Genomic DNA, 24,177 nt, shown 5'->3' with positions numbered 1-24,177 from the left:
TAAATCCTAGAAATAGGACATTTTCACACATAAAGCAGCTTGAAAGAACTGACCTATTACAAATGTTTGAGCATCTTTTTAAAGATCGGTCATGTTCTGCAGAGCTAGTCTTCTTGCAGAGACGCACGTAGCCGTCCTAAACACTTAACATCTTCCTCATTGGCTGGTTTAATCATAATAATACATTTATGCAGACACTGAATATTTGAAAGCACCTGGCAACACATTTTGTAATTTTTTTTAAAAGCATTAATATTCCCCATCTTTGTTGCATCACTCACCTGACCATACATGCAAGTCCTTCGTCTCTTCAAGTCATTACAGACATGAATGGGTTTATTTTAGGGCAAAAGCTTTGCAGAAGAAATGAAAGTGAATATTAAAAGAAATCAGACCCAAAAATGTGGGTATATACCTGTGGGTTTTCAAGCGAGATGGTCTACAAACATGCACACACTTGCTGTCAAGTGCATTGTGTGTAGTGGAAAGTGGGTTCCTGTGAACGCTTGTTATTTAAAGGAAATTGTCAACCACATTTTCACACCTAAATCATCGCAGTGAGTGTGCGTGTGGTCTTTAAAATGTGAGCGCTCGCCAACAAGTCATCACTTCACCTTCACGCACCTCAGGGCCTCAGCAGGGAATCAAACCTGCAACTGGCCATCACAGAGGAACCTGTGGAAACGATGGTTACCACGGAGATGGCCAGAACCATGCTCTGCGTGTGTGTTTGCCTCTTTGCTTCTCGAATCCCGGCCTCTCATGTGCCATCAAAGATGAACAAATCCATCCAGAACCTGCTGCAGTACTATGTGAGTACGCATCACAACTACACTGATGAAGTGTGTCTAAGTGTGTGTTCATGTTGTGTTTGCTTGTAGAAGATTCCAGTCAAAGAACGTTTTAACGGCCGACCCGTCTTCTCCAGAGAACTTCTTGCCACCAAACTTGAGGTAAGACTTTTCTTTAGTGTTCAAACATGCTGGTGGTTCGCTTATCAGGGGTCCTGGTTGACTTCATCACATGTGTTTTGCAGGCCAAGGGGGTGCTGATGGCAGTGGCGCTGCAGACATACAAGGAGCTGATCCAGCGCATGTTGAAGGAACTTCCTGCCCAGACAGACTCAACCTCTGACATACATGCGGAGCTGAGCTACATTCTGGAACGTGTGCAGAAGCTGAGGCGATTCCGCTTCCAGGAGCAGGAAGCACTGCTGGAGGGCATCGAGAGGTTCCGACACATCCAGGTAGACCTTAGCCTTTGACCTCTAGAGGTGTGCTCTTGCTGAACTTCTGTACCGCTTCCGTCCTTGCAGTTGGACAGTGCACTTATCCAGAGCAAAGCACTGTGGGAGCTGCCATGGCTCTACGAGGAGGCCAGCTCCCTGGCCGATAAGCAACATCAACGGCAACATAAACAAGCCAAGAGGCTCAAAATCATCAGCACCAGAAGCAAAACTCATTGATGATTAATTTATTTCAAACTGACCATAACCTCCTATTTATTTGCTATTTAAAGTCATAATTTAAAACAGGGTGTTGTTTCTGCCTTTATTATTTTTTATTATATTTATTTACTGCTGCACAATGTCAGTTTCCTATGTCTTGTGAAAGCACCACGGGGAAGCACACTTGGGACTTCTTAGAAGCGGCTTCCTGTCAGAAACTGATTCACTAGAAGCAGCTACAGGAAGTGACATCAGACTCTTCAGTGGTCAGTGGTCAAAGCTAACTTTATGTTGTGGACCAGAAACTCAAGCCTGGTAAAATTCGTTATAACTTCTATTTTAACCACAGTATGTGTGTGTGTGTGTGTGTGTGGTGGGGGCGATGGTGAAGGAAACCATGACAAGATGTTCACCCCTACTCACCCCACCTTTTGTCACTTGGCGTGTGCATGCGTCTCATTTTGTGTTAGCAGCCTGGGAGGAAAATGGAAACTTAACAACTTTTAAAGTGCATGTCTAAAAATGGCAGCAAAGTGAACAGGCAGTCATAGATGTCTGCTAAAAATGAATAATCAGAGCCTTTATTTAGTCATTCTTGGGTGTATGCAACATGATAATGGAGGAAAACACCCACACCCACACATTTCTGTCTAAAATTCAGAATTCAGGTGAGGAAAATACTCATGGGGAAAGCTGAGCAGAAGTATTTCCATGATGAGGACACAATGTTCCTGACCAGAAAACCCTCAAAGTCATTACGATGCACGTTATTTGTCTTTCACTTAGCAGGCATGAGTAAAAGATGCACGGCTGTATTGTCAATGTCCAAGTACAGCCTTACATATGATTAAGTACAGGTAAATAAAATATAAATAATTCGACACTAACAAAAACAATGGCAATGTTTTTGGCAATGACACAGTCAAAACATTCCTTGTTGCTTTCATAGATTTTCTATAGGGTCCAGGTCTAGAGACTGACTGTGCCACTCCACTCCTTCAAATGGTCCTTAAAAAGCCAGTGTACTTAGGATCATTGTCCTGCTGTAAGACCCATCATTGTTTCAGCTTTAAGCTCCTCCTCAGCCCCATGCCGAAGAAGATTATCTGACCTTGTAAGTCTTCATTTTTTTTATGATAGAGTTGATTTTGTATGTCTTCAATTCTTTTGAGAGCGCTCTGGTGGAGCTTGAGGTTGTGGATACAGGTAACAAGGTCAAACAGGGTCGCTAAACTGTCTTCTATGACTTCTATGTACGATGTGTGTTATGAAATAGAACCGCTGACCGCCTGTACATGTCACTAACCAACACTGTGAACAACCAAGGTAGGTTGGCTAGCAAGGTGTGCCTAATGACTTAATGTGTGCTTCCAAGAATGCCTTTCACGTCCATATTACTGTATTATCATTCATAATAGCAATGCCATAGTTCACAGCCATGGTTGTTTTCTGGCTGCTTTGTTCTCACCATCACCGCTATTCTATAGTGATTATCCAATCCAAATAAAATATTCATTTCAATCTAGCTTGAAGGTGTTTATGATGGTGCTTTTTATTTGGTTCAAGTTAGGCACATGGGAATGATATTACCGTATCTACAGTATTAAGTAATATATGTATAATTCTATAATTCCAGCACCCTCACGACCCTTGTGAGGAAAAGCGGTAGAAAATGAATGAATGTATAATTCTGTACAGAATAAAAGGAGGAATAGAGATCAATAGGACCACAAATCTTGCTCAGTGCTGTTGATTGAGGAGTGAAAACCTTAACTCCTTAGTCATTTCGCTTAGGAGTCATCTATGTTGGCTGCATTGCTGCTGTCATTGTCATTGGCGACTGGCACCTCTCTGTTCTCGTAAGTCCAGAAGCCATTGAGGTCAATCAGGATGCTGGTGACTGTGTCACCCTGGCAACTGTTCACCAAGTCTTGGAGTGTGATCTTTTCAGGGTCTTTAGGCTTCGCCATGTCAAAGATCTCATCCTGGGGGGGGAGACACATTGTATACACATCATTTACAATTAGAAATGCATTATATGAGCACAATGTACGGGTTGGGTGTTTGAGAATGAGTTTACCTTGACATCCTGGAAGGAGACAGGGACTTGACAGTGGACTTTCATCTGGTCTTGAATGGCCTAGCAACAAAACAAATTATTCATGAATTAATAGTACATGTGCACTTTTTCCATATTGGAATATTTCAGAATTTTGTTTTTTAACTTGTAACATTTAAAAAAGATGATATTTTATAAACTGTGTAATGTTTTGCAGCTCCAGACTATTATTGTTTTTACTGCATGGAAGAGGAGGTAAAATGGCTCTTTGGATGGTTGCCGACCCCTGCTCTTGTAGGTAAGACCAGGATTTCCCTTATTTTCAAATCCAAATATTGACAGGAATGTTTGGAAGACGTTTGGAAGCTGTTGTGCAACTTCACAGTGTCTGAGTTAAAGGTACATAAAAAGACGTACTACCTATGTAAATATGTGTGTTTACATGTGGTGCATGTTACCCTGAAGAAGTAGTTGAGGTAGAAGGCATTGAGGTATCCTTTATTGTCCATGTCCAAAAGTTTAAATATGTACTGTAACGCTGCGGGCTCCTTCTTGTTTTCCAAGGCCAACACAAAGTCTAAATATGTTTTATAATCCTGGAAAAGAAAAAAAAGGAAAAAAACAACATGAAATCCAATTGACTTTTCACACAGTATTAATATTAGTATACACAGGTGCATCTTAATACATTTGAATATCTTTAAAAAGTTACTTTATTTCGGTAGTTCAATTCCAGGTTAAACTTTGATCTCGCTTGCGTCTTCAATGCAAACTATTTAGGGTGAATAGTGATAGCATACGTGGCCTCATTCCAGTGTGACACAGATTTAGCGTGGCTAGCTCCACTCTTTACGTACTGTATCAGCGCCACTGCAGAGCCGGTGAGCAAGGGCTCCTTTCCCCCCCCCCCAATATCACAAATGTAATAAATGTACCATTTCACCGTCGTAAGTGAGGCACTCTTGAAACACTCGGTCCAGGAAGACTGAGGTAAGAGTGGCTGTGCCATAGCGAGACAGCTCCTCCTTGCTCAACATGCCATTGTGGTCCTTATCAAGATTGAGGTACTGACCTGTTGTACAAAAACAAGAATGGTAAAAACATAAACCTTAAAAACACACAAAGTACCATGATTTCCGGTGTATGAGATGCACCGGTTGTTAAGTCGCACCCATTAAATTTGGAGAGAAAAACTCAATACAAAAGAATTGAAAAAAAAAACAAAAAAAAGAGTATAATAGGTCCCTTTTAAAAAGCATTTTAATTCTACATTCATATTGGTACTTGTCTTGTATATTTCTTATCTACCTTTTGTGTATCAAGTTTTAACATTGACACTATGATATCACGTAATGACCTCCTTTTGGCTCACTCTGTATAATTATGACCACAAAACATTTTCATGCTGGAAACATAATTATATCACCCCTGACGACTGTTGGATGTGACTACGGCTGAGATGTAGTGACTCACCATATACTCGTAGAGCTGAAGGTGCTGAAAACCAGTTGGACTCCTGACTCTCTTTCGACAACTCCTCATCTCTTAACTGGGAAAACAGACAGAAAGTGAAGAAAGACTTACGTGCGTCAAATAACCTACTATATAAATATTGTAAGTAGTCAGGAATGACTGACTACTCAGCAGTTTAGATGTCAACAACAGCATGGATAATAGTCTTTAAAATTTTAAACATCCATCAATGAAATCTGATACAAGGACAAGACAATATACCTCTAATAAATCATCGAGAAAACTGCAGGCCAAAATGTCTTGGATTTTAATCTTTCCTGAAAAAGAAAAGAAAAAGCCTTGAGCATAGTTATAGTCCATTAATATGATTTTTTAAAATTTTATATACATTTGTATAATACTTCAGATTAATCAACTAATAAAATAATCATGAGCTGCAGTCACAATATTCAGAGGTTAGTTTTCTTCTTTCAGAGCAAAAACCTTACTTACACAATTACTCACTACTATGCAATGATTGTTTCTCAGAGGCTACACACTGTTATTTTACTTAAGTCTTAGACGAGGGTTGACTCTCACCAGTCCTGAGTGGGTCAAGGAAGAAGAAAAACTTGCGAACGGCAGTGCAGACGTAGAAAGAGTAAAAGGACTTCTCTAGTCCATCCAGCTGAGGCAGCGTGGGGATTAACTCCAAGATGTAGTTCTCCAAATCCTACGGAGAACAATAATCAGTCATTTTCAGCCATGTTCATATCTTGCAGGAAATCACCTGCTGCATCACAAAGGAAACACAATGGATATAATGCTTACAGACTCTCTGAGGTAACCTTGTCCCGCCACATCATACAGACTCAGGCCTATCCGGGTCTGATGCAGCCAGACTGGACACACAAAAAACATTCAGTTACAGCAAATATATGATATTTACATGGGTGTACTGTATTTATTATCAATCAGAACATGTGACATCAATCAAAACACATGTCAGTACCTTTCCTCATGACGTAATTGAAGAACTGCATGATAGAGATCCTGCCATAAGGGTCGCTGTGGAGCAGCTTGGCATACACTCTGGCTGTAAAAAACTTTCTGATGGAAAAAGAAACAATAAATTATTATTTTTCTGTGTATACGTATACTACTCAATGTTTAAAAGGAGAACTGCACTTTTTAAAATTTCGTCCATTATTCACAATCCTTATGTGAAACATGAACACATATTTCTGTCCCTTTTCTGTGCATTACAATGCGAGAAAATTAGTTAATTAGAGCTAGCTTACAATGCACATCGTCGGGTTGTTTGATTCTTGTGGTTTTGCCAAGACGAGCCCATGGCTGCTTCTTTAACTTACTTGCACTTGGGCCCCGCCATGTCGCCCACCTGCAGGAAGGCTTCATAGCTGATCATGGCCTCTTCACTATTCACTGGTGGCACCTGGTGCTTGTCGAGTAGAAACCACAGATTCTACAGAAAGAATAAGAACAGTTAGATAACATACACAAATTATTAGTGCTCTGACAGCCGTTTATAAAGACAAATGTGTGTGTGCTACCTGGAGTTCCTCATTATCCAACAGCTCTCTGCTCTTCCTCTGCAGAAAGACAGCTCTGGATTCTTCTCTCAGCTTCTGGAGTAAAATTTCATCCTCTGCTGGTAGCTGTCAAATAACATCAGACCCTTTCTTTTATTTAAAAAAAAAGTGCACATTCAGCATGTTCTTAAATTATCAATACAGTCAACATCGTAATTATTTAAGCTCTCATGCGGGGAGCATATCTCAATATCTCATATTCCTGAACACAATGTGCAGTTAAATGTCAAATATCAAGGAATTAGTCAACAACATATGGACGGAAGTCAGTGACTTCCGTGTTCAGTGACTCAATCAATACCTTGAAGTAGAATCGAGGAATACTCTTGTAAGAGTTATTTTTGTGACCACCACCCTTCCATTCAGAGTAATATTTGGAAAATAACTCAAATTCTTCGGCTTTCTTTTCCTCTTCACTCCTCTCATCTGGACGACAACATGAAAAATACTTCAGTAAAATACAATTTTACCGTTGAGTGGTTTTACACCAGAAAAGTACCGGTAAGCTAGCATTATCACTTACCTCTGGCTGAGTTTGCTAACCTCCGTTTTAACGTATTCGACCAGTCAGCCCGGGTTTCATTGGCCATCCTTGCAAAATTACATCAGTATCCTTTTTAACAGGCGAAGATAGTCAGGACATTTTATTCGGATGAACAACAACACTTGATGGGTCGTGTATGGCTCTTGAGTTTAGCTTGCAAGGAGAACTGTTTTCAAGTGCTTCCGGTGAAATGAAAATTTTCAAAATAAACACAAAGTTTGGTATAGAGCTGAAAAACACATAATCGACAAGTAAGTACAACATGTTTTACAAAAAATAAATACAGTCACAACAAACTGTTATAGTTTTCGTTTTTACTCGTGTATGCTAAAACACTGACTATTTATTTTGAAATAATTTTAATAAGTTCCGGTTGTAGAACGGAATTGTCGGATTTTGATTAGGTCACACTGCGACATAAATGACGAACTTCCCGGATACTCCCAATACTAGTTCTGCTTTCTGTTTTTTTTTAAATAATCATTGCTACTTATATACCTAGTTTTTATTGTATTTATATATGTATATAGTATTGTATTAGAAGGTCCGTGGGCGAGTTGTATTTATTTTGGTGTAACTCACAAATACAACGCAACAATTGCTGTTTATTCTTTAGCATAACAAATAGTCAACAAAATCTTTATTTACAACTAAATGTAAAATTCACAAAATGACAACATAGACGCACGCTTTAATCCATTGGGTAAATGCAGAGCAATTTAAAATGGAGTTGTCAAAAGTGACGTCACTTCCTCTATAGAGTGATTGTCTCAGTGGAGTTGCCGTAGTATTTCCGCTGATGATTTACTTGCCAGAGTACTTTATTATTTTACAAAGAAGGTGAGAGTTTACATTTTAATTCGGTTCAGGGAAATGTGGCGGCATATTTATCATACACGACTAATTTCCAGGCTACGAAAAAACAATACGTCTTCTAAATTTTGTGAGATAATATGGGTAGTAGCTAGTTATACAGTTTGTTTACAGTAAACATATTTAAATTGTTGGAAATATATCAATACCGAATGTGAAGAACATTATAGTTTATAATAAATTCAGACAATTACAGTGACTTATGCCATGTGGTCCACCGTGATATTCCAGCTAAGGAAGTGCCTGATGACTTCTTTACCTTTCAACAATCAAGGCTCTTCAGTTACCCTTGTGTTGCCTTATGCCCCACTCATTCAATGCTACAGGGGTTTTAACTCCAACCTTGGATGTAGACGGCTGAGCAAAAATAACACTAGACAGGACAATGTGCATGGTGGACTGAAAAAGAGCACAATAAGACAAAGAACAGAAGACTTAATTGGTAGGGTCACAGATGGAAGAGGAAAGATGCAGAATGCTTCCATCCCCAAATCTGTGTTTGCTGCTGGAACGGCAAAGAAGACAGCAGAGATGCAGAAGAGAAAGGCGGGTTTATCCTCAGAAGAAGATCATCGTCCTGATGCGATGGCAAGGAGGATGAGCAGGGGAGATGGTAGGACAAATTACAACTATTATGTTATATTATAACTATAATATACTGTTACAGTTTGACTTTGATACAAAAAAAACATGACAAAACGCAAATACCTGACGGTGCATTGTTATATTTTGGGCTTGTGCAAGATATTCTGGAATGGGTCACTTTCAGTTCTGTTTTTGTAAAGTTTTATGACATTTGAGAGAATCTAAACACATCTAAAGTGGTGGATTTTTGACAGGAAATGTGCCACATCCTGAAAAGCCACTATCTGTTGAGGAGTGGAGGCAACTGAAAGAGTCTCTGGGAAATCCAGCACGATTTGACATCAACATGTTATCTGCAATGTTGCATAATGGGGCAGATTTGGATATTGCAAAGTAAGAGGACTGAGTGGTTTTGGAAATGTTTGTTCCTTTCCCTAACTTTACATTTTCCGCCTGTCTTTAGATCTCTGCTGACATTTGCAGCTACAGAATCGGGAACTCTATCCTATGAGTTGCTACTACGGTACCTGACATTTTGTGTGAAAGGCAATCACGACACCGAAGTATTTGATGTTTATGACATCATGCGGGGGAGCTTCCCTTCTCTGGATACTGGAGCTTGTAGTCTTTTTATCAGGTCTTTCAGCCGAACTGCAAGGTGGAAAGAAGCCCTTAGCATCCTACAATACTTCAAGAAAGTGAGCAATCTTTTTTATGAAAAAAAACAACAACAATGAGTATCGTCATCTAGACTTACTCTCATCTCTACAGGTTGTTACCCCATCACCGGGCAATTATGGTCATATAATTGCAGCAGCAATGCTTCACGGTGACTTAATCACTGCCTGGGCTCTTTATGATGAATTAATGGCGAAGGGGCTGAACCCACAACAAGAAACTTGGACCTCTTTGTTTAAGAGAGTGTGCACAGAAGATGTAGCGACCATGTCGCTTAACCAGCAGAAGGAAAGGCTGCTGGGAATTCTGCTGTACCTAAGGAACAACCAGGTTTACCCGCAGCTCAGCCTTGCGAGCAGCATCAAAACATGGTTTGAAAGGTAGGATAGAATCCATCCATCCATTTCTTTTATGTCGCTTTTCTCCACTGGGGGTATGCTGGAGCCTATACCAGCTGACTTTTGGGTGAGTCGCCAGCCAATGCCAGGGCACACATATAGACAAACAACCATTTAATTTAAATAAATATTAATGAAAAAAATAAATAAATATTACTAATATTAAATATTTCAGCTCAGTTGTATGAAGGTGTTGTATGAAGGTTTACCTAAAATCTTTTTAAGAATTAATAGCAAACAATGGGTTCAACGGTACAGGTAACCTTACCCCCCCACGTCTCTGTTTATTATTTACTTTTAATAAATAATTTTCAAAATAAAGCATGAAAATGAAATTGTAATCTACTGGCAGGTAATTTCCTAATACAAATGAATACACCATGAATGCATAGCCTTAAAGATGCTAAAATCAATCCAATGTCGGTCAGTATATTGTACGATAATCTATATAAGATTCATGTTATATGTGACAAAGCAATAATAATATATCTCATTAGAAAGAGCAAAAGAGAGCCGAAAATGGCTGCTGGGATGCATTCTAGACACCCTTGGTTTACAGTGTTTCTTGTTAGGCAGGTGCAGTGCAACAGGAAGAGTTTGAACAGGGTAATAATTATTTTATTTTTAGTAAAGTTCATTACCTGATGTTCGGCAATAGTCTATTTACGGTGGTGAAGTGTTGAAAAACGTCTGTGCAGCGTCTCGGCCAGGCATCGTGGTTGAGGAAATCCATCTTTGCCCTGCTGACATAAGGCACCTATACTCTCCAATATGTACTCTTGCATAAAGGATAAACATGCTTCCTTACCATTTTGAAATGAGGAAATATTATGTAATATTATTATAAATGATATAGCATCATTTCAAACCTCATAATTTATACTTTATACAAACAAAAGGATGAATTCTCTGTTACTTTCTTTCCAGTATTCCAGGACAGCATTGGAGAGGAGCTTGGACCAGTGCTTCTCCGAAGTAATTGCAACCCTCCTGATCATAAAGCATAAGACACATTTTCTCTTTCTTTATTCATTTACATTTTCTTTTGTTTGTGTGTGCTTAGGGGAACATGCAAAAGTTGTGGAACAGAGTTAGAATCCATTCAGCTGACTTCTGAGGAGTACCAACAGCTGAGAGACAGAGTCATGACCGATATCATCCAGGGACGAGACATTTTTAACAAGACAACACCAGAGGTTAGTTTTATGGGTTGTATGTCCTTTTTTTAAAGGGTGCCAACAATTCCAGCTATTTTGCATTAATATTTAATCTGTGCAACTCTCTTGCTTTCTTCTGCTAGATGGCGTCATTTGCATGCATATAGTAGCTGCAGTTGGTTGAGGTAGTATATGTGTGAGGAAGAGCAGGCTTCGGGCTTACCTTTTACTGTAGTCGTCAAGGGAAGTTTGAGCAGGTCCAAAAGTGCATGGTCTATGCATGCCTAATTACCAAAAAAAAGTGAATTTATTAGAATATGTTTTTCACTAGAGTATGCCTAAGTTTTTTTTTGTATATACAACATATACAGTATAGTGCTGTACAGTCTAGATCTTGTTTTGCTGTGGAAGATTTATGTTTGCAAGTGAAGATGCATTCAGGGTTCTGTCCAGGACCACGTGTGTTGGAAGCAGTCATATTACCCACAACAGCACAATGAGCTGGTCTCACATATCAGCTCTGGAAAGTCCCTGGATAATTACACCAGACGTAGACTCCCTGTCGCGCGTCTTCCCTCCTCTGGCCTTACGACTTCCCTTTTTAGTTGACATTTTTCCACGAAATATAAAAGGTGATATGTTTGGACAGTTCTTTTTCAAGGGAAGAATGATTATACAATGTACAGAAAAGTTAAAGTGGGTTAGAATTTTCTCTCATTTACATACAAAATAATTGATAAAGGTTCTAATATATATTGTATGTATATTATGTACACCTTTTAGCAAGGTTCACCTTCACCGGATGCATTTTGTCACCATCAACAATCTTCTTACATAATTCTGTCAGGATATTTCACCACTCTTTTTGGCAGAAGTTTTTTTAAATTGTACTCGCTTATTTGGGAGTTGAAAACGGCTTATTTGGGAGTACTTAGTCTTCCTGCAAGTGCAGTTCAACAGTATTTGGATGATGCCACCAGCACTGTACTCCATTTTTAGCTTTGAAAGCCTCACCTTAACTTCTCCACACAGACGTCTTGTCATTGTAGCCAGATATGTTGGATCCTCACCATTTTCTGAGGGTGACAATTTGGGTCTTCTTCTAGATCTTTGCAAAGTGGTGATAAATCCAAAGAATCAAATGAAAGTAATTTACAGTAACTCCCTGTAGTTGGCAAGGGACGGAGAGTCTATGCTGCTTAGTTATCACTGACCATTTCATAGGAGCAGATCCTTTCACATGTTTAAGGATACCATCTTTATCTTTGATGAAGGTTGCGACAATGCAAACACTCAGCCAATGTTGGTCGACATTTCTTCCTCTTCTGAGCAAATTTCCTGTTCAGTTTTTTGTTCTTTGATGTATAGCGATCAGAAGAGTATACCTGACGCTTGGGAGACACAATGAAGGGGGAAAAAGTTCAGTCAAAAGAACGAAGGAGACATTGGTCTTCCTCAGTGTAGCCACTATGGGTTCTTTTGCCTACGTATTCATTTTCATTATGGGTGTGCGTATGTAGCCACAAAACGTTATAACATGAAATGTTGTAACACAAGGACTATGAACTATGCTCAAGAGCCAGAAAACCAGCCAACTTAAATGAACTCTACCAAGGAGATCATTGTAAAAGTTTAATTTTGACCTTGTGTAATGTTGGGAAAATTCTATATAAATTCAAACTTGTGGACTAAGAGTGACCTTTTGGTTATATCACCTGGATGAATGCAATAAACATTTCCTTTTTTAAGGTCACATTTATTTTGACTGTGTGTGTGTGTGTGTGTGTGCACACAGTTGGGGGAATTTACAGAAGTCTATTTCTACCCTGCTGCTATCTAAAAGTGAAAACACAAACGTTTCCATGTGGGAGCGTAGCACAATGTTCTAAAGCTGGAACCTGGTATTTGAAATGGAATGGGACCCACAACTGAGAGACATGTCATACTGTATATTATAGCACTGACGCCTCAATGCTGTAATACTATCATTCATTTCTAACATGCTAACATTTTTTTCCTCAATCTTTAACAATTGCAATACAGTTCAAATTAGTGTAGTTGGATTGTTGTAGCTCCAAAAAATACTCTGGTCTCTCGCCTTCAAACAGGCAGGAGAAAGGTTCACTATGTGCATTAGTTTTAGCACCTTGGCGTGTTTATTAGAACAATGACATTAATGGAATGAGCCATTTTGTCAGTCAGTATCGTTGTCTCGCTGGGAGGATCCGGGGCCGGTAGCATACACACACAGAGTGCAGAAGAGTGTAATATATATTTCTGTGGTGGATGTCTATGTATGTGGTGACAAAATTCCTGTTTATAAAATCACTGTAAATGTACAGTCTCAAAAAAGAAGTGTACAAAAATCAATATATGAAGTGTGTATATAAATCTCTAACCGTGAAGTGTGTGTGCTTCCTCAGGAGTTGGAAAGATTCAAGGCATTTGTGAAGAAGAAGCCCACTTTTGATGTTGTTGTGGATGGACTTAATGTGGCAAATAACAACAACAACAGAAGCAAACTGTCGGAGACGGTAAGAAGATGCATGATGTGACATGACGAGGGAAAGAAAGAGCTTTAGCAGTTTAACAGTTTCAGTCACACAGGTGCAGTTTTGCCGTTTTCAATATACACGTCAGACCAGGGGCTTTCTTTTGCAGGTCACAGTATGACTAATCAGCCATTGTTTGAACATGTGAACATTAGTTTTAAATAATACTTGGCCTTCATATGTACAGTGCCCACATCCGTTTGTTGGGTCGTCTATGTGAGTGAATGGCAGATTGTGTGCTGCAAATGTTATGCTTTGTGATCTAGGTGAAAAAGTCTACTTTTCATTTTCCAAAAATTTCCAAAAAACTATTTTGTTTTCTTTGATAACATATTTTTCCTTTAATACTTCAACTCTGTGTTGCTAAAATGGCATTTTTCTACATAATATTATGAGTTTATGCTCATAAAATTGCGACTTTTTTCCTTGTTACAATAGGACTTTTTTTCTCTTATTATTTGGACTTAATTCTTCTAAAATTCTAGTTGTTTTTTTCATCTCTGCTGTTTTTTCAAATTTATTTTCCAACTATTGCAACTTGCATCTGTGATATGTTCTTCTGATAATTATGACTTTATTCCCATAATATTTTGAATTTATTCCCGTCGCATTATCACTGTTACACACTTTTTTCCATAGCACAAATGGTGATGCGCAAGTGGTCTGAAAATGTCATCATATTGTGTTTTATACACAACAGACTCAAAGAAAATATTCAACACTGTTTCCCCTGTTTATTTAATGTCTGCAGTATACTTTTATTTGGTTCGAGCTGCAAATCATTGCAGTGTGTCATGACCCTCTCTGGTACTCTGACCCATCTAAGTTTAAATGTGGTTTACGGATGTGTTTCAGTTGTTGGCAGTGGTGTCGGAGCTCAAACTACAGGGCCTGACCATTCTGGTACTGGGGAGGAAACACATGCTGCAGCCATCCAGATTGTGGGACAAACACAACATGAAACTTATCCAGCAGAGAGCCCATTGCTTTTTCACTGACAACATGTGAGCACCGAATGTTAGATGCAGGAAGTCACCGTACTCAATATGACAACATTTTCACAATAGGATAAAAAAAGTTTTCACTGCAATTGCATGCTTAATGATAGAACTACATTAATTCCACCATGTTTGACTGCAGTTAAGACAAAGTTACACTCACAATTCACTGTTCCATCAGTTCTGAGGATGACCCGTTCTTGCTGTATGCCACATTGCATTCTGGGAACCATTGTCGCTTTGTGAGTCGAGACTTGATGAGGGACCACAAGGCTTGTCTACCGGATGAAGCCACCAGGCGTCTCTTTTTCAAATGGCAGAGAGGACATCAACTGGTGGTGCACGGACATGTTTCGGTGGGGAAGAGGGTACAATTTCAGGTGAGGAAGAGAATGTCGCAGAATACAGATGGGAAGGACGGAAAGACATACTTATATACTGTGTTTGTGTGTTCAGAGTGTTGCCGGCTATGACACCATTGTCCAGACGTCAGGAGACGCCTGGCACATCCCCTATGATGACACAGATGTCAGGAGCTCATATGAAGTTCCACAGAAATGGCTGTGTCTTACCAAGATGCACTGAATTTACCCACATATTGAAATATTTTGTGTTTAAGAGAAATATAAATCTAATAAAAAAAGTTGGCACCAAAGCAATGTCTATACGATTGTGTTTGATTATTATTTTATTAACATCTCTGCAATACAGTATTGTAGTATTGTACTATTAAACTTGAAGTGACCCGGATGTAGGAGCCTTTATTTTGATAGCGCATTCCCGGAGCAAACTTTCTCTTAGTTGTCTTTTTCCGCTGACCGGTTTTCACTTAATTAAACCTATTTTGAGTGCTTTTTCATGTCGTCATGTCTCGGGGCTCAAGTGCGGGGTTTGACCGTCATATCACCATCTTCTCTCCGGAGGGGAGACTCTACCAAGTCGGTCAGTAAAGAGGGGAAATCCTGCTCTGTCACTTGCTAACATGCTAACAGTAGCTAGCAGCACGTTTATCGTCTGGTGCATCCTATTATTACTACTCTTAGTGAGTATTAGTGTTAAGGTTGTAGTATTCCCTAAGATTATTGCCACCTCGTCTAATATTAGCGTATTTGACAGCGTTACACAATCCCTAAACCTGTAATAAGCTAATACATAATGTAATACCATAATACAGTAGTGCCAATATCACTGTACTGCAAAATTATAACCTCATATAACAGCCCCACTTTGATAAAGTTGACTTTTTGTTCTACTGTCACTATTTACAATGGCAGGAATGGTGCATCAGTCATGTGCTTATTCCAACTTTACAAATAAAGGTTCAATTCCAATAAAATATTTGCAAATGATATTCATTCATTCATTCATTTTCTACCGCTTATCCTCACAAGGGTCGTGGGGGTGCTGGAGCCTATCCCAGCTGTCTTCAGGGCGAGAGGCGGGGTACACCCGGGTCGCCAGCCAATCACAGGGCACATATAGACAAACAACCATTCACACTCACATTCATACCTATGGACAATTTGGAGTCGCCAATTAACCTAGCATGTTTTTGGAATGTGGGAGGAAACTGGAGTGCAAATGATATTTTAATGATAATGATTTTTTAAAGAAGGGGGAGAAAATGAATGAATGAATGTTGAATAGAAGATATACGGTGGTTTAGAGGCCACACAGCTAGGAGACCCGAGTTCGATTCCACTCTTGGGCATCTCTGTATGGAGTTTGCATGTTGTACCTGTTGTGCATGCGTGGGTTTCCTCATAACATACATGCTAGGTTAATTGGTGACTCCAAATTGTCCATAGGCATGAATGTGAGTGTGAATGGTTGTTTGTCTATATGTGCCCTGTGATTGGCTGGCGACCAGTCCAGGGTGTACCCCGCCTCTCGCCCCAAGACAACTTACCCTTGATCCTCATAAGGGTCAATCAATTTCATAACTAGAATGTTTATATGGTGATGAAGACAAGGAATGAATGTTGTGTTTGTACCTTCCTCAGAGTACGCCTTCAAAGCAATCAACCAGGGAGGACTGACCTCTGTAGCAGTCAGGGGGAAGGACTGTGCCGTGGTCGTCACCCAGAAGAAAATCCCAGTGAGTATAAATGGACACCATAACACACACAGGCGTGCATACGAGCACATTCCCCAGCCGCTACGTCCATAGTGTTTCTTACGTCTTTGTCATGTGCTCTTCAGGACAAGCTGCTAGATGCCGAGACAGTCACACATCTATTCAAAATAACAGAGAACACTGGGTGTGTAATGACCGGCATGACGGGTAAGCCAGCTGACACCACCTAAACCCCAAACATGGGGGGAGGTCAGGTTTCCTTTTGCTCATGTGAGGTTTTACTGTATGTGTGAAGTGGTCATATGATGTCAACAGAGCCAAAGTACTATAAGGACTATAGGAGTGATGTTTGCTATTTGGCAGTAGATGAGTCCCATTATAATGTGTTTGAGTATTAACTCAGTTGTACATGTTGTACCATCCTGTTACAATGAAAAATTATGTTTTTTTTTTGCAATGCTAACCTCTTGTGGCCTTTCTCCAGCTGACAGCAGGTCTCAGGTACAAAGAGCCAGATATGAAGCATCCAATTGGATGTACAAGTACGGCTATGAGATCCCTGTTAGCATGCTGTGCAAACGCTTGGCTGACATCTCTCAAGTCTACACACAGAATGCTGAGATGAGGCCGCTAGGATGCTGTGAGTAGTTTGTTAATGTAAAATATCATTTTGACTCGGATATAGGATTGTATATGTTCCTTACCAAAGATCAGTCTTATAACGACAGTGATGAGGGAATGCTTCTGATGCATTTTTGTCTTTTGTCTTTTGTCATTTCTTCATGTTTTTGATACCAATTTCAATGCTGGTTCATGTCTGCATTATAGTCAACCCAGCAGACAGCATTTTGTTTTGGAATATTTGAGTTATGTAGGAGTTATGCAATAAGTCATAAAATGTTTTGTGTAATGTAATAGGTAAGTAGGTACTTTATTCATCCCCATGGGGAAATTTGCAGTAAATAATTGTAAATAGTAATAATTTAAATCCAATGTAAATGTAATGTAAATCCAAATAAGCTCTTCCATTCATTCATTCATTTTCTAATGCTTATCCTCACGAGGGTCGCGGGGGATGCTGGAGCCTATCCCAGCTGTCTTCAGGTGAGAGGTACACCCTGGACAAACAACCATTCACACTCACATTCATACCTATGGACAATTTGGAGTCGCGAATTAACCTAGCATGTTTTTGGAATGTGGGAGGAAACCGGAGAAAACCCACGCATGCACGGGGAGAACATGCAAACTTCACACATGATGCACAAGGGTGGGATTGAACTCGGGTCTCCAAGCTGTGAGATCTGCGCACTAACCGTGGCGTACAAAAAGCGAAGGTTAACCATGTCCAAAATTGCTTCAGGCATGTTGGTGGTGGGAGTGGATGAAGAAGTGGGTCTGCAGCTGTTTAAGTGCGATCCTGCCGGCTACTACTGCGGTTTCAAGGCCACTGCAGCTGGAGTGAAACAGACAGAAGCCATCAGCTTCCTGGAGAAGAAAGTCAAGAAAAAACCGGACTGGAGCTATGAACAGACCATAGAAGTACTTTACACACTCTTTGCACCCGGCACATACAATCCATACATACCAGAGAGACGCCACGTTCCCTCATGCTTAGCTAATGAAACTCGATCCCCGGGGACAGCCCTTGACCGGTGGTTGAAGAATGACAGTGGCTTGTGAGCAAAATGGTGCCATGTTTATTTCCACTGACATAATGACAGAAAGCCCTGAGCTCTGTAGTAGCAGATGTTTAAGGGGACAGACATACACCCACCTTGTAGTAGCTGTCAAGCACACTTTATATGCAATGTATTTGCAATATCAATAAACATGTACATACGCCACCTATGTTATTGTTATTGATTCCCGCTCCTAATCGCTGCTCTCTCTTCCAACCAGACGGCTATCTCATGTCTGTCCACTGTCCTGTCCATCGACTTCAAGCCCTCAGAGTTGGAAGTGGGGGTTGTCTCCACCAAAGAACCGCGATTCAAGTGAGTGGAGAGACAAGTCAAACTACAAGGTCAAAGTAGAGAATGATTATCCACGTGTTAACGTGCCTCATCTGCCTTCCAGGATTCTCTCCGAGTCTGAGATTGACACTCATCTGGTGGCTTTGTCAGAGCGAGAGTGAGACAGTCAAGTGATGGAATCTTCCACAAGATGAACACTTTACTGGGTTGAATATGTAACCCACTTGGTTTTTTTTCTGTGTTTATCCAAGACTGGACAAAATATTTCCATATTCTTCAACCAATCCCACCTTCGCATTCTTACAGAAGCTACTTTATCTTGCGTTTTTCATTTTCATCTTCACTTGTAAACAATTCTTCTTCACTATCTTTACTCAGGGTGAATAACAATATGGCACCTCTGAGCCTCAACCCCTCTGCTTTTTTTGCAGTGCCAGGTTGGTGTTTCTAATCCGATATATATTTAGTAATAAAGCAGGGAATAGATGATTTATCCTACCAAACATGTCTGCTATGGTCAACCTCAGCAGGAACTCACAAATTACTTCATGCCGGAGTTTTCCTTTTCTGTGCCTGGAACCTTGGCTGCCTTAGTCTTTATAACAATCTGACAGCATGCAAATTATTTACTATTGGTGCTTTTGGAGCAGAGTTTTTCTTTATGTTTGTAAATGGAAACTTGGAACTTAATTTCTCAATGTTTTTCTTATTCTTGAAATAAATGTGATGAGGAATTTGAATGCAAAAGATTCTGTACATTGCTGGGTTTACTTTTAGGTTGCATTTATACTTTGGCGCAGTAAGTGAGGACATAATTGGGTGGCTTTTGTGACAAAAGTCAAATATTGCAAATGGGGACACAATACGATGATATACACAATACTGCGTTCATGTTATACTACATACATAGTAACTACATGGCATGTTGTAGCAGTTTCAGTATTTAGTACCGTCTTTCCAGGTGATAGCATGCTAACTGTTAGCATTTTAACCATTTACGTCCAAAAAGGTGTATCTTTGTAACACACTGCAACTATAGAAAGGCCATACCATTTCCTGTGCAGTACATAGTGCTTGTTTTGCTGAATGCTACACTAGCACTGCTAGCATGGTAATTGTTAGCATTTTTGCCATTTCACCCATTTGAAAGTATATACCTTCATGGAATTATGTGAAATCAGTACGGATTAGCTCAATTATTTCCAGTACTAAGTGAATGATCTATGACTAATCTCAATAGGTGCTATCAGTGATTAGCACTGCGAACCCAAATGATAAGCGGCATTGAAAATGGATGGATGGTTAGCGATTAGCATTGTTAGCAGGGATTAAATTCATATAAAAGGCAAAACATGTCGATATCAAATGCTGGGCTAGAGGTAAACAAGTGGTGGCAAGTCCATTTAAAATTTCCCTTTGAATTTTTATAGTTACCGTTCACTTGTTTGCATTTTAAAGTCCAACTCAAACCTACATCATTGAAATGCCTTTGTCTGAAAACTCCCCTCCCTTATCATGACTGAAACATCCTGTTAGGCAGAGTCCCTTCTTTCAGGCATGAAAGGACGGAATGTGATGAACAACTGAGTGTTCTTGTTCCTGGGAATTTCCTGTTGCTGTCTTGAAAGGCCCACAAAACTTCCTGGTTGACAGTCTCGTTTTGCACACAAAATTTCCCCCAAGCTGCGTGTTGCTCTACCAAGTTCCTCATTCCCAGTTAGCGTTTGTGTGTACTACTACTAGTACTAAGGCATTAAAACTTGCCTATCTGTGCATGTAAAGTAGACATGTGCTTAGCTAAAATGTTCTGCATTATATTCAAAAGGAACACAACGATTAATTCATTGTTTCACCACTAATGACACACATGAGAACATTTCCTGTTAAATACAAGTGTTTTAATTTAAATGGGAGTGTCGCTGTCAAACATTTACAAGCTGTCCTACTGTACACTTTCACAGCTTCCATAAAAAATATTTTTGTATACACAGCATTTACAATATCATACAAGAGAACTGTTATTTTGAATGGATGCGCTTGTGAATGATTGGCGAGCCACACATGGTACGTTCCTGTGCACCCGCCAGCCTGCAGCGCCGTTACTTGATTTGGTCACCAGTCTCTTATCAGCTCCTGCAGCTGCCTTGTTTCTGTATTTATTTGCCGTCCACTGCTGATGTCAGAGGATCAACCATGACTTTACAGCTTCAGCCACACTGCCAGGCTGCCGCGATGCCACTGTAGGCAGTAGAAGACACGCCAAGCTATTTTCTTTCATCCTACATCTTCTTTCTCAGGGTCTCCTGCTTCTGGGACTTCCCGTTAATGACCATTCCACTGGATGTCATCATAACCCACCTACACACACACAGGGAAGAACAAAACATCTTTCATGCACCGAGCTTTTTGTTTTGGTGTACAGTGGAATTTTTAACAAGCAAGCACCTCCTCATCCGACTCTCTGTCTTCCTCATCCTCGCTGTCGTCAGATTCGCTGTCGGGCAGCTCTCTCAGGTCAGGATGGGTCAACAGAAACAGCTCCCTTTTGATGTCTTCATTCTCGCGACCGTAGGTGAGGTGGAAGGGGGTGTGGCCTCCAGATGTCAGGAGGTTGGGGTCTGCTCCTTTCTTCAGCAACAGTCTGACCAAAGACAGGTTCTGCTGGTCAACGGCCAGATGCAAGGCACTGCGTCCATTGCGCTGCTCCTGGAGGACGGGAGAACAGCAGTCAATATGCTGTACGTGTTTAAGATTTGAGGTCAAACAATAGTGAACACACACACGCCGATTGTGTGTATCTGGTGTGTACCTTGGAGTTGATATCAGCTCCTAAATCCACAAGATTCTCCACCAGTGAGAGGAAACCGTGAACTGAGGCCAAGTGGAGGCAGTTCTGACCTGTTCAAGACACAGGAAAGCCAACTGAATGTCTGCTACCTTGAGAAGATGTAGCACCTTGGAGGAGATGAGCATCCCAAGACGATCAAAAATGCTTTTCAATCGCGGCTCTATCAACAGCGCGAGCGGCTATGTTGATTGTGTAGACTTTAATGATAAATTGAAGAAACTGGAGCAAAATAGCTGCCAGAGTTGACATTAGTCAGCAGAGGCACCGCCTCCTGACTTCGGCTATGGGAAGTTGAGTAATTTTTCCAGGCAACATTAAGCTGCTCAGTGCAACAGCGGTTGAAACAGGATCTCAGAACATTCATAGAGAGATTCTCCCAGCCCGTTATGGGTTTTAATTCGTCTTCCTACGCTTACCTTGGTAGTTGCAGGCCGCCATCATTGTGTGTAAATGCTCTGGACGACAGAACTGCGTGATGGCGCTGAAGCACGGCAGGTTACCATGGCGACAGGCAATGTGAATGGGCATTTCCCCGCTGTCGTCCACCAGTGTGGGGTCGCAGCCATCTGACAGGAGACGCTGACACGTATCCGACTGGTTTGTTATCACTGCTAAATGCAAAGGAGTCTGGCGTGGGGGTGCAGAGGGAGAATATATGTAAGTTCACAAAGCAGGAAGCACACAGGAAGACGTGCAGACAAAATCCACGTACCTGTCGCTGGTCATTTTGGACATTGAGGAAGTCTGTGTTCTTGGACAGGGTGATGATTGTTCTGATGTAGTCCTTTACCTCATGGATGATCGCCAAGTGAAGCAGCCTAGAGACAGAGGAAAGGGGGTTGGGAATCTATATAAAACACTGCATACAACATAATATTGATGTAGACAGGTCACTTAAGGCAGGGGTGTCAAACTCGTGCCATGGCGGGCCGAGACGCTTTCCAGCCGGTCACTAAACCGGCTGACCTCTTCCATTTGAGGGAAGGAGCTTGCCAATTAAATCCCTTGCTGTAGAAACCAGTTGGAGAGAAAACCTGCAGTGTTTCGGCCCTCCATTGACAAAGCATATTATTTGTCATTAGTGGTGTAAACAATTCAACTTCTTTCTTCCGATGTAAGCTTGCCAGCAAAGCAAAGATGACTTAATATACACTTATTTATACGCTATTGGATGAAAAATAATTCAAATACACTTTTACTATGCTATATGCTCCAAATTTTATGATAATTGTAGTCAATTATCTGCAAGCCACTGACCAGAGGTCAGTCAGTGAGGCATTCAATGACCACCTCCAATGGGAATCTCACTACATCTAAGGAGTGTGATACACAAACTGGTTGCGTTGAGGCAACCCCAGAGGTGGACATATTTTCCGTAGTATGGTTTTCGTTAACACACCGACTGTAGATAGATACTACTACTTTTTTTTAATTTCATCTCATCTCATTTTCACGGGGGCGAGCACCGGTTGGGACTCTTTGGAGGCGCGCCTGGGACTTTCCCAGTCTGGCCCACCGCCATAGTGGATTCCTGGTGATGATAATAGGCTTTTGTTTACGTCCAATTGCTCTCTTTAAAAACGGAACTCTTTGCAATAATTGAGCCAAAAACATTCCCGGTGTTGTGTCGATGTTGCATTGTATTCCGTGACAAGCTAAGAGAAAGATATTCCCTACACGGAGGCGATTAAATGACCTCCCGGGACATAGACGGGTACGCTAGTTAAGCTAAGCTAAGCGAGTCAAACGATACGATAGCGTGAATATGGCGTTGTGTGTTCTAACTTACGTGTCGCCGTCCTCTGTCACTTGTGTTCTCCATTCTTGTAGCTCGGCTGCTACACCATCCGTTTGTTTGTGCCACGACGGCTCACATTCCAGCTGTAGGCGACATATTTCTTCTTCAACAGCCTGGTAGTCCTCCTCTTTGAGCGAGTCTAAACCGCTATCCAACCGCTCTTCGGTCGACTGAGTCGGCTTTCCTTCCTTGGGTTCTCGGTTATAATCCATTTGGTTGATTAAAGTGTTCCTGTGGAGGGCCATTGCTGCTCCTTGTTTTTGGCTAAAAGGTGCGCTTGGTTCGACGTGTCGGGAGTGCAGCGGCTGCCTGCTAATTATTAGCCGTCTGTGTTTCGCTGGAGGGGGGGGCGGGGCTTAGACAACTAGGTGGGGGATTTCCAGCAGACTATCACTTAAAATAACGCCGTATTTACATTTGCTGGCTCCGGGTGGGGATTTCTGTAGAGAACCATAATACACTGCACACATTGTCCAATGAAAAAACACATTTGCATTAGTCACGTTTTGCATCAATATTAGTATGTCCACATTTACATTCAGATGTATGCATGAACACTTAAAAACAACTTTTTTTTGGCAAAGGTTTTATTTCATTTGAACACGCATCAGGTTACAGAGTGCATCACATGATCAGGTCCTAAAGGAGTAGGAAGAAGCAAAGCTTATTAAATCCTACCCCTCCATCTGGTACTTTTACAATCAGTAACTGTTACATTTGTTCACTTCCTGTTTTCCGAATATAGTTTAAGTTTTTTGGTTTATTTTGTTTATTTTATTTTTGTCACGTACCGAAGTACGAGGTTATATGACCATACAATAACATATTGGGTACCATAGTAAGTGTCAATATAGTGACATATATAGCACATCATGACTGGTTCAAAACTCTTCATCCTTGTATTTAGCAAACATCAACTGCTTGTATTGTTTCTTGTATTGTTTCTCTTCCATAGTTTGATTCCACATACTGAAATGCTATGGCTTTTTAACGTAGTCCTAGCATATAAGTGTTTCAAATTTAGTTCTTCCCTGAGATTATATTTTTCCTCTCTTGTAGAGAAGTATTGGATGACATTTTTAGGTAATTGGTTATTTTTAGCCTTATGCATTATTTTTAGCT

General features: G+C 40.6%; 5 protein-coding genes across 9 annotated transcripts; 3 read left to right on the top strand and 2 right to left on the bottom strand.

Annotated features, from left to right (window-relative positions):
- Nucleotides 1-21: 21 nt before the first annotated feature.
- On the top strand, nt 22-3,510 carry LOC131140549 (interferon gamma-like). Of its 2 annotated transcripts, none has more exons than XM_058091083.2 (4): nt 22-812; nt 885-953; nt 1,037-1,246; nt 1,316-3,510. In XM_058091083.2, exons 1-4 carry the CDS (start codon nt 687-689, stop codon nt 1,463-1,465), a joined length of 555 nt encoding a protein of 184 aa, XP_057947066.2. In that variant the 5' UTR covers nt 22-686; the 3' UTR covers nt 1,466-3,510. The 2 variants fall into 2 exon arrangements, with proteins under 2 accessions (XP_057947066.2, XP_057947065.2); XM_058091082.2 differs by having other exon boundaries at nt 882-953.
- Nucleotides 2,971-7,305, bottom strand: ppp2r3c (protein phosphatase 2, regulatory subunit B'', gamma). Its single transcript, XM_058091080.2, has 13 exons — nt 7,095-7,305; nt 6,873-6,997; nt 6,533-6,637; nt 6,332-6,444; nt 5,971-6,068; nt 5,790-5,860; nt 5,559-5,691; nt 5,241-5,296; nt 4,980-5,055; nt 4,442-4,578; nt 3,965-4,102; nt 3,528-3,587; nt 2,971-3,432 (listed from the first exon to the last, which is right to left on the bottom strand). The coding sequence occupies exons 1-13, from the start codon at nt 7,159-7,161 to the stop codon at nt 3,238-3,240; spliced, it is 1,374 nt and encodes a 457-aa protein (XP_057947063.2). The 5' UTR covers nt 7,162-7,305; the 3' UTR covers nt 2,971-3,237.
- Nucleotides 6,871-14,971, top strand: prorp (protein only RNase P catalytic subunit). Of its 4 annotated transcripts, none has more exons than XM_058091078.2 (11): nt 6,871-7,072; nt 8,185-8,601; nt 8,828-8,966; nt 9,037-9,271; nt 9,345-9,631; nt 10,577-10,624; nt 10,713-10,845; nt 13,230-13,340; nt 14,214-14,362; nt 14,538-14,736; nt 14,813-14,971. In XM_058091078.2, the coding sequence occupies exons 2-11, from the start codon at nt 8,196-8,198 to the stop codon at nt 14,939-14,941; spliced, it is 1,836 nt and encodes a 611-aa protein (XP_057947061.2). In that variant the 5' UTR covers nt 6,871-7,072; nt 8,185-8,195; the 3' UTR covers nt 14,942-14,971. The 4 variants fall into 4 exon arrangements, with proteins under 4 accessions (XP_057947061.2, XP_057947062.2, XP_057947060.2 ...); XM_058091079.2 differs by lacking the exon at nt 6,871-7,072 and adding an exon at nt 7,575-7,955 and having other exon boundaries at nt 8,315-8,601; XM_058091077.2 differs by lacking the exon at nt 6,871-7,072 and adding an exon at nt 7,575-7,955.
- A 144-nt stretch (nt 14,972-15,115) lies between these two features.
- On the top strand, nt 15,116-19,149 carry psma6a (proteasome 20S subunit alpha 6a). Its single transcript, XM_058091015.2, has 7 exons — nt 15,116-15,298; nt 16,360-16,454; nt 16,559-16,640; nt 16,918-17,073; nt 17,797-17,975; nt 18,336-18,430; nt 18,513-19,149. Exons 1-7 carry the CDS (start codon nt 15,223-15,225, stop codon nt 18,568-18,570), a joined length of 741 nt encoding a protein of 246 aa, XP_057946998.1. The 5' UTR covers nt 15,116-15,222; the 3' UTR covers nt 18,571-19,149.
- Nucleotides 19,150-20,285: 1,136 nt separating this feature from the next.
- On the bottom strand, nt 20,286-23,402 carry nfkbiab (nuclear factor of kappa light polypeptide gene enhancer in B-cells inhibitor, alpha b). The gene is made up of 6 exons (XM_058091008.2): nt 23,047-23,402; nt 21,970-22,075; nt 21,674-21,884; nt 21,219-21,307; nt 20,855-21,115; nt 20,286-20,767 (listed from the first exon to the last, which is right to left on the bottom strand). Exons 1-6 carry the CDS (start codon nt 23,298-23,300, stop codon nt 20,732-20,734), a joined length of 957 nt encoding a protein of 318 aa, XP_057946991.2. The 5' UTR covers nt 23,301-23,402; the 3' UTR covers nt 20,286-20,731.
- Nucleotides 23,403-24,177: the final 775 nt, after the last annotated feature.

The sequence above is a fragment of the Doryrhamphus excisus genome, linkage group LG14 (genome assembly GCF_037039965.1).
Source record: "Doryrhamphus excisus strain RoL-2023G ecotype Guam linkage group LG14, RoL_Dexc_Guam_v1.1, whole genome shotgun sequence".
Classification (NCBI taxonomy): domain Eukaryota; kingdom Metazoa; phylum Chordata; class Actinopteri; order Syngnathiformes; family Syngnathidae; genus Doryrhamphus; species Doryrhamphus excisus.
This window is presented reverse-complemented; position numbering and strand designations above follow the sequence as displayed.

Bases quoted from the DNA above. Each gene is read 5' to 3' on its own strand.
- LOC131140549 (XM_058091082.2), top strand. From the start codon at position 687: ATGGTTACCACGGAGATGGCCAGAACCATGCTCTGCGTGTGTGTTTGC. The intron at 954-1,036 runs GTAAGACTTTTC...TGTGTTTTGCAG, and splicing joins TTCTTGCCACCAAACTTGAG to GCCAAGGGGGTGCTGATGGC. The intron at 1,247-1,315 runs GTAGACCTTAGC...CCGTCCTTGCAG, and splicing joins AGAGGTTCCGACACATCCAG to TTGGACAGTGCACTTATCCA.
- ppp2r3c (XM_058091080.2), bottom strand. From the start codon at position 7,161: ATGGCCAATGAAACCCGGGCTGACTGGTCGAATACGTTAAAACGGAGG. The intron at 6,638-6,872 runs GTATTGATTGAG...GTTATTTGACAG, and splicing joins TTCCTCGATTCTACTTCAAG to CTACCAGCAGAGGATGAAAT. The intron at 5,056-5,240 runs GTATATTGTCTT...CTGTTTTCCCAG, and splicing joins TTCTCGATGATTTATTAGAG to TTAAGAGATGAGGAGTTGTC.
- prorp (XM_058091078.2), top strand. From the start codon at position 8,196: ATGTGGTCCACCGTGATATTCCAGCTAAGGAAGTGCCTGATGACTTCT. The intron at 10,625-10,712 runs GTAATTGCAACC...GTGTGTGCTTAG, and splicing joins TGGACCAGTGCTTCTCCGAA to GGGAACATGCAAAAGTTGTG. The intron at 13,341-14,213 runs GTAAGAAGATGC...GATGTGTTTCAG, and splicing joins GAAGCAAACTGTCGGAGACG to TTGTTGGCAGTGGTGTCGGA.
- psma6a (XM_058091015.2), top strand. From the start codon at position 15,223: ATGTCTCGGGGCTCAAGTGCGGGGTTTGACCGTCATATCACCATCTTC. The intron at 16,641-16,917 runs GTAAGCCAGCTG...GCCTTTCTCCAG, and splicing joins TGTAATGACCGGCATGACGG to CTGACAGCAGGTCTCAGGTA. The intron at 18,431-18,512 runs GTGAGTGGAGAG...TCTGCCTTCCAG, and splicing joins ACCAAAGAACCGCGATTCAA to GATTCTCTCCGAGTCTGAGA.
- nfkbiab (XM_058091008.2), bottom strand. From the start codon at position 23,300: ATGGCCCTCCACAGGAACACTTTAATCAACCAAATGGATTATAACCGA. The intron at 21,116-21,218 runs GTACACACCAGA...CCCGTCCTCCAG, and splicing joins GAGCTGATATCAACTCCAAG to GAGCAGCGCAATGGACGCAG. The intron at 20,768-20,854 runs GTGCTTGCTTGT...GTGTGTGTGTAG, and splicing joins ACAGAGAGTCGGATGAGGAG to GTGGGTTATGATGACATCCA.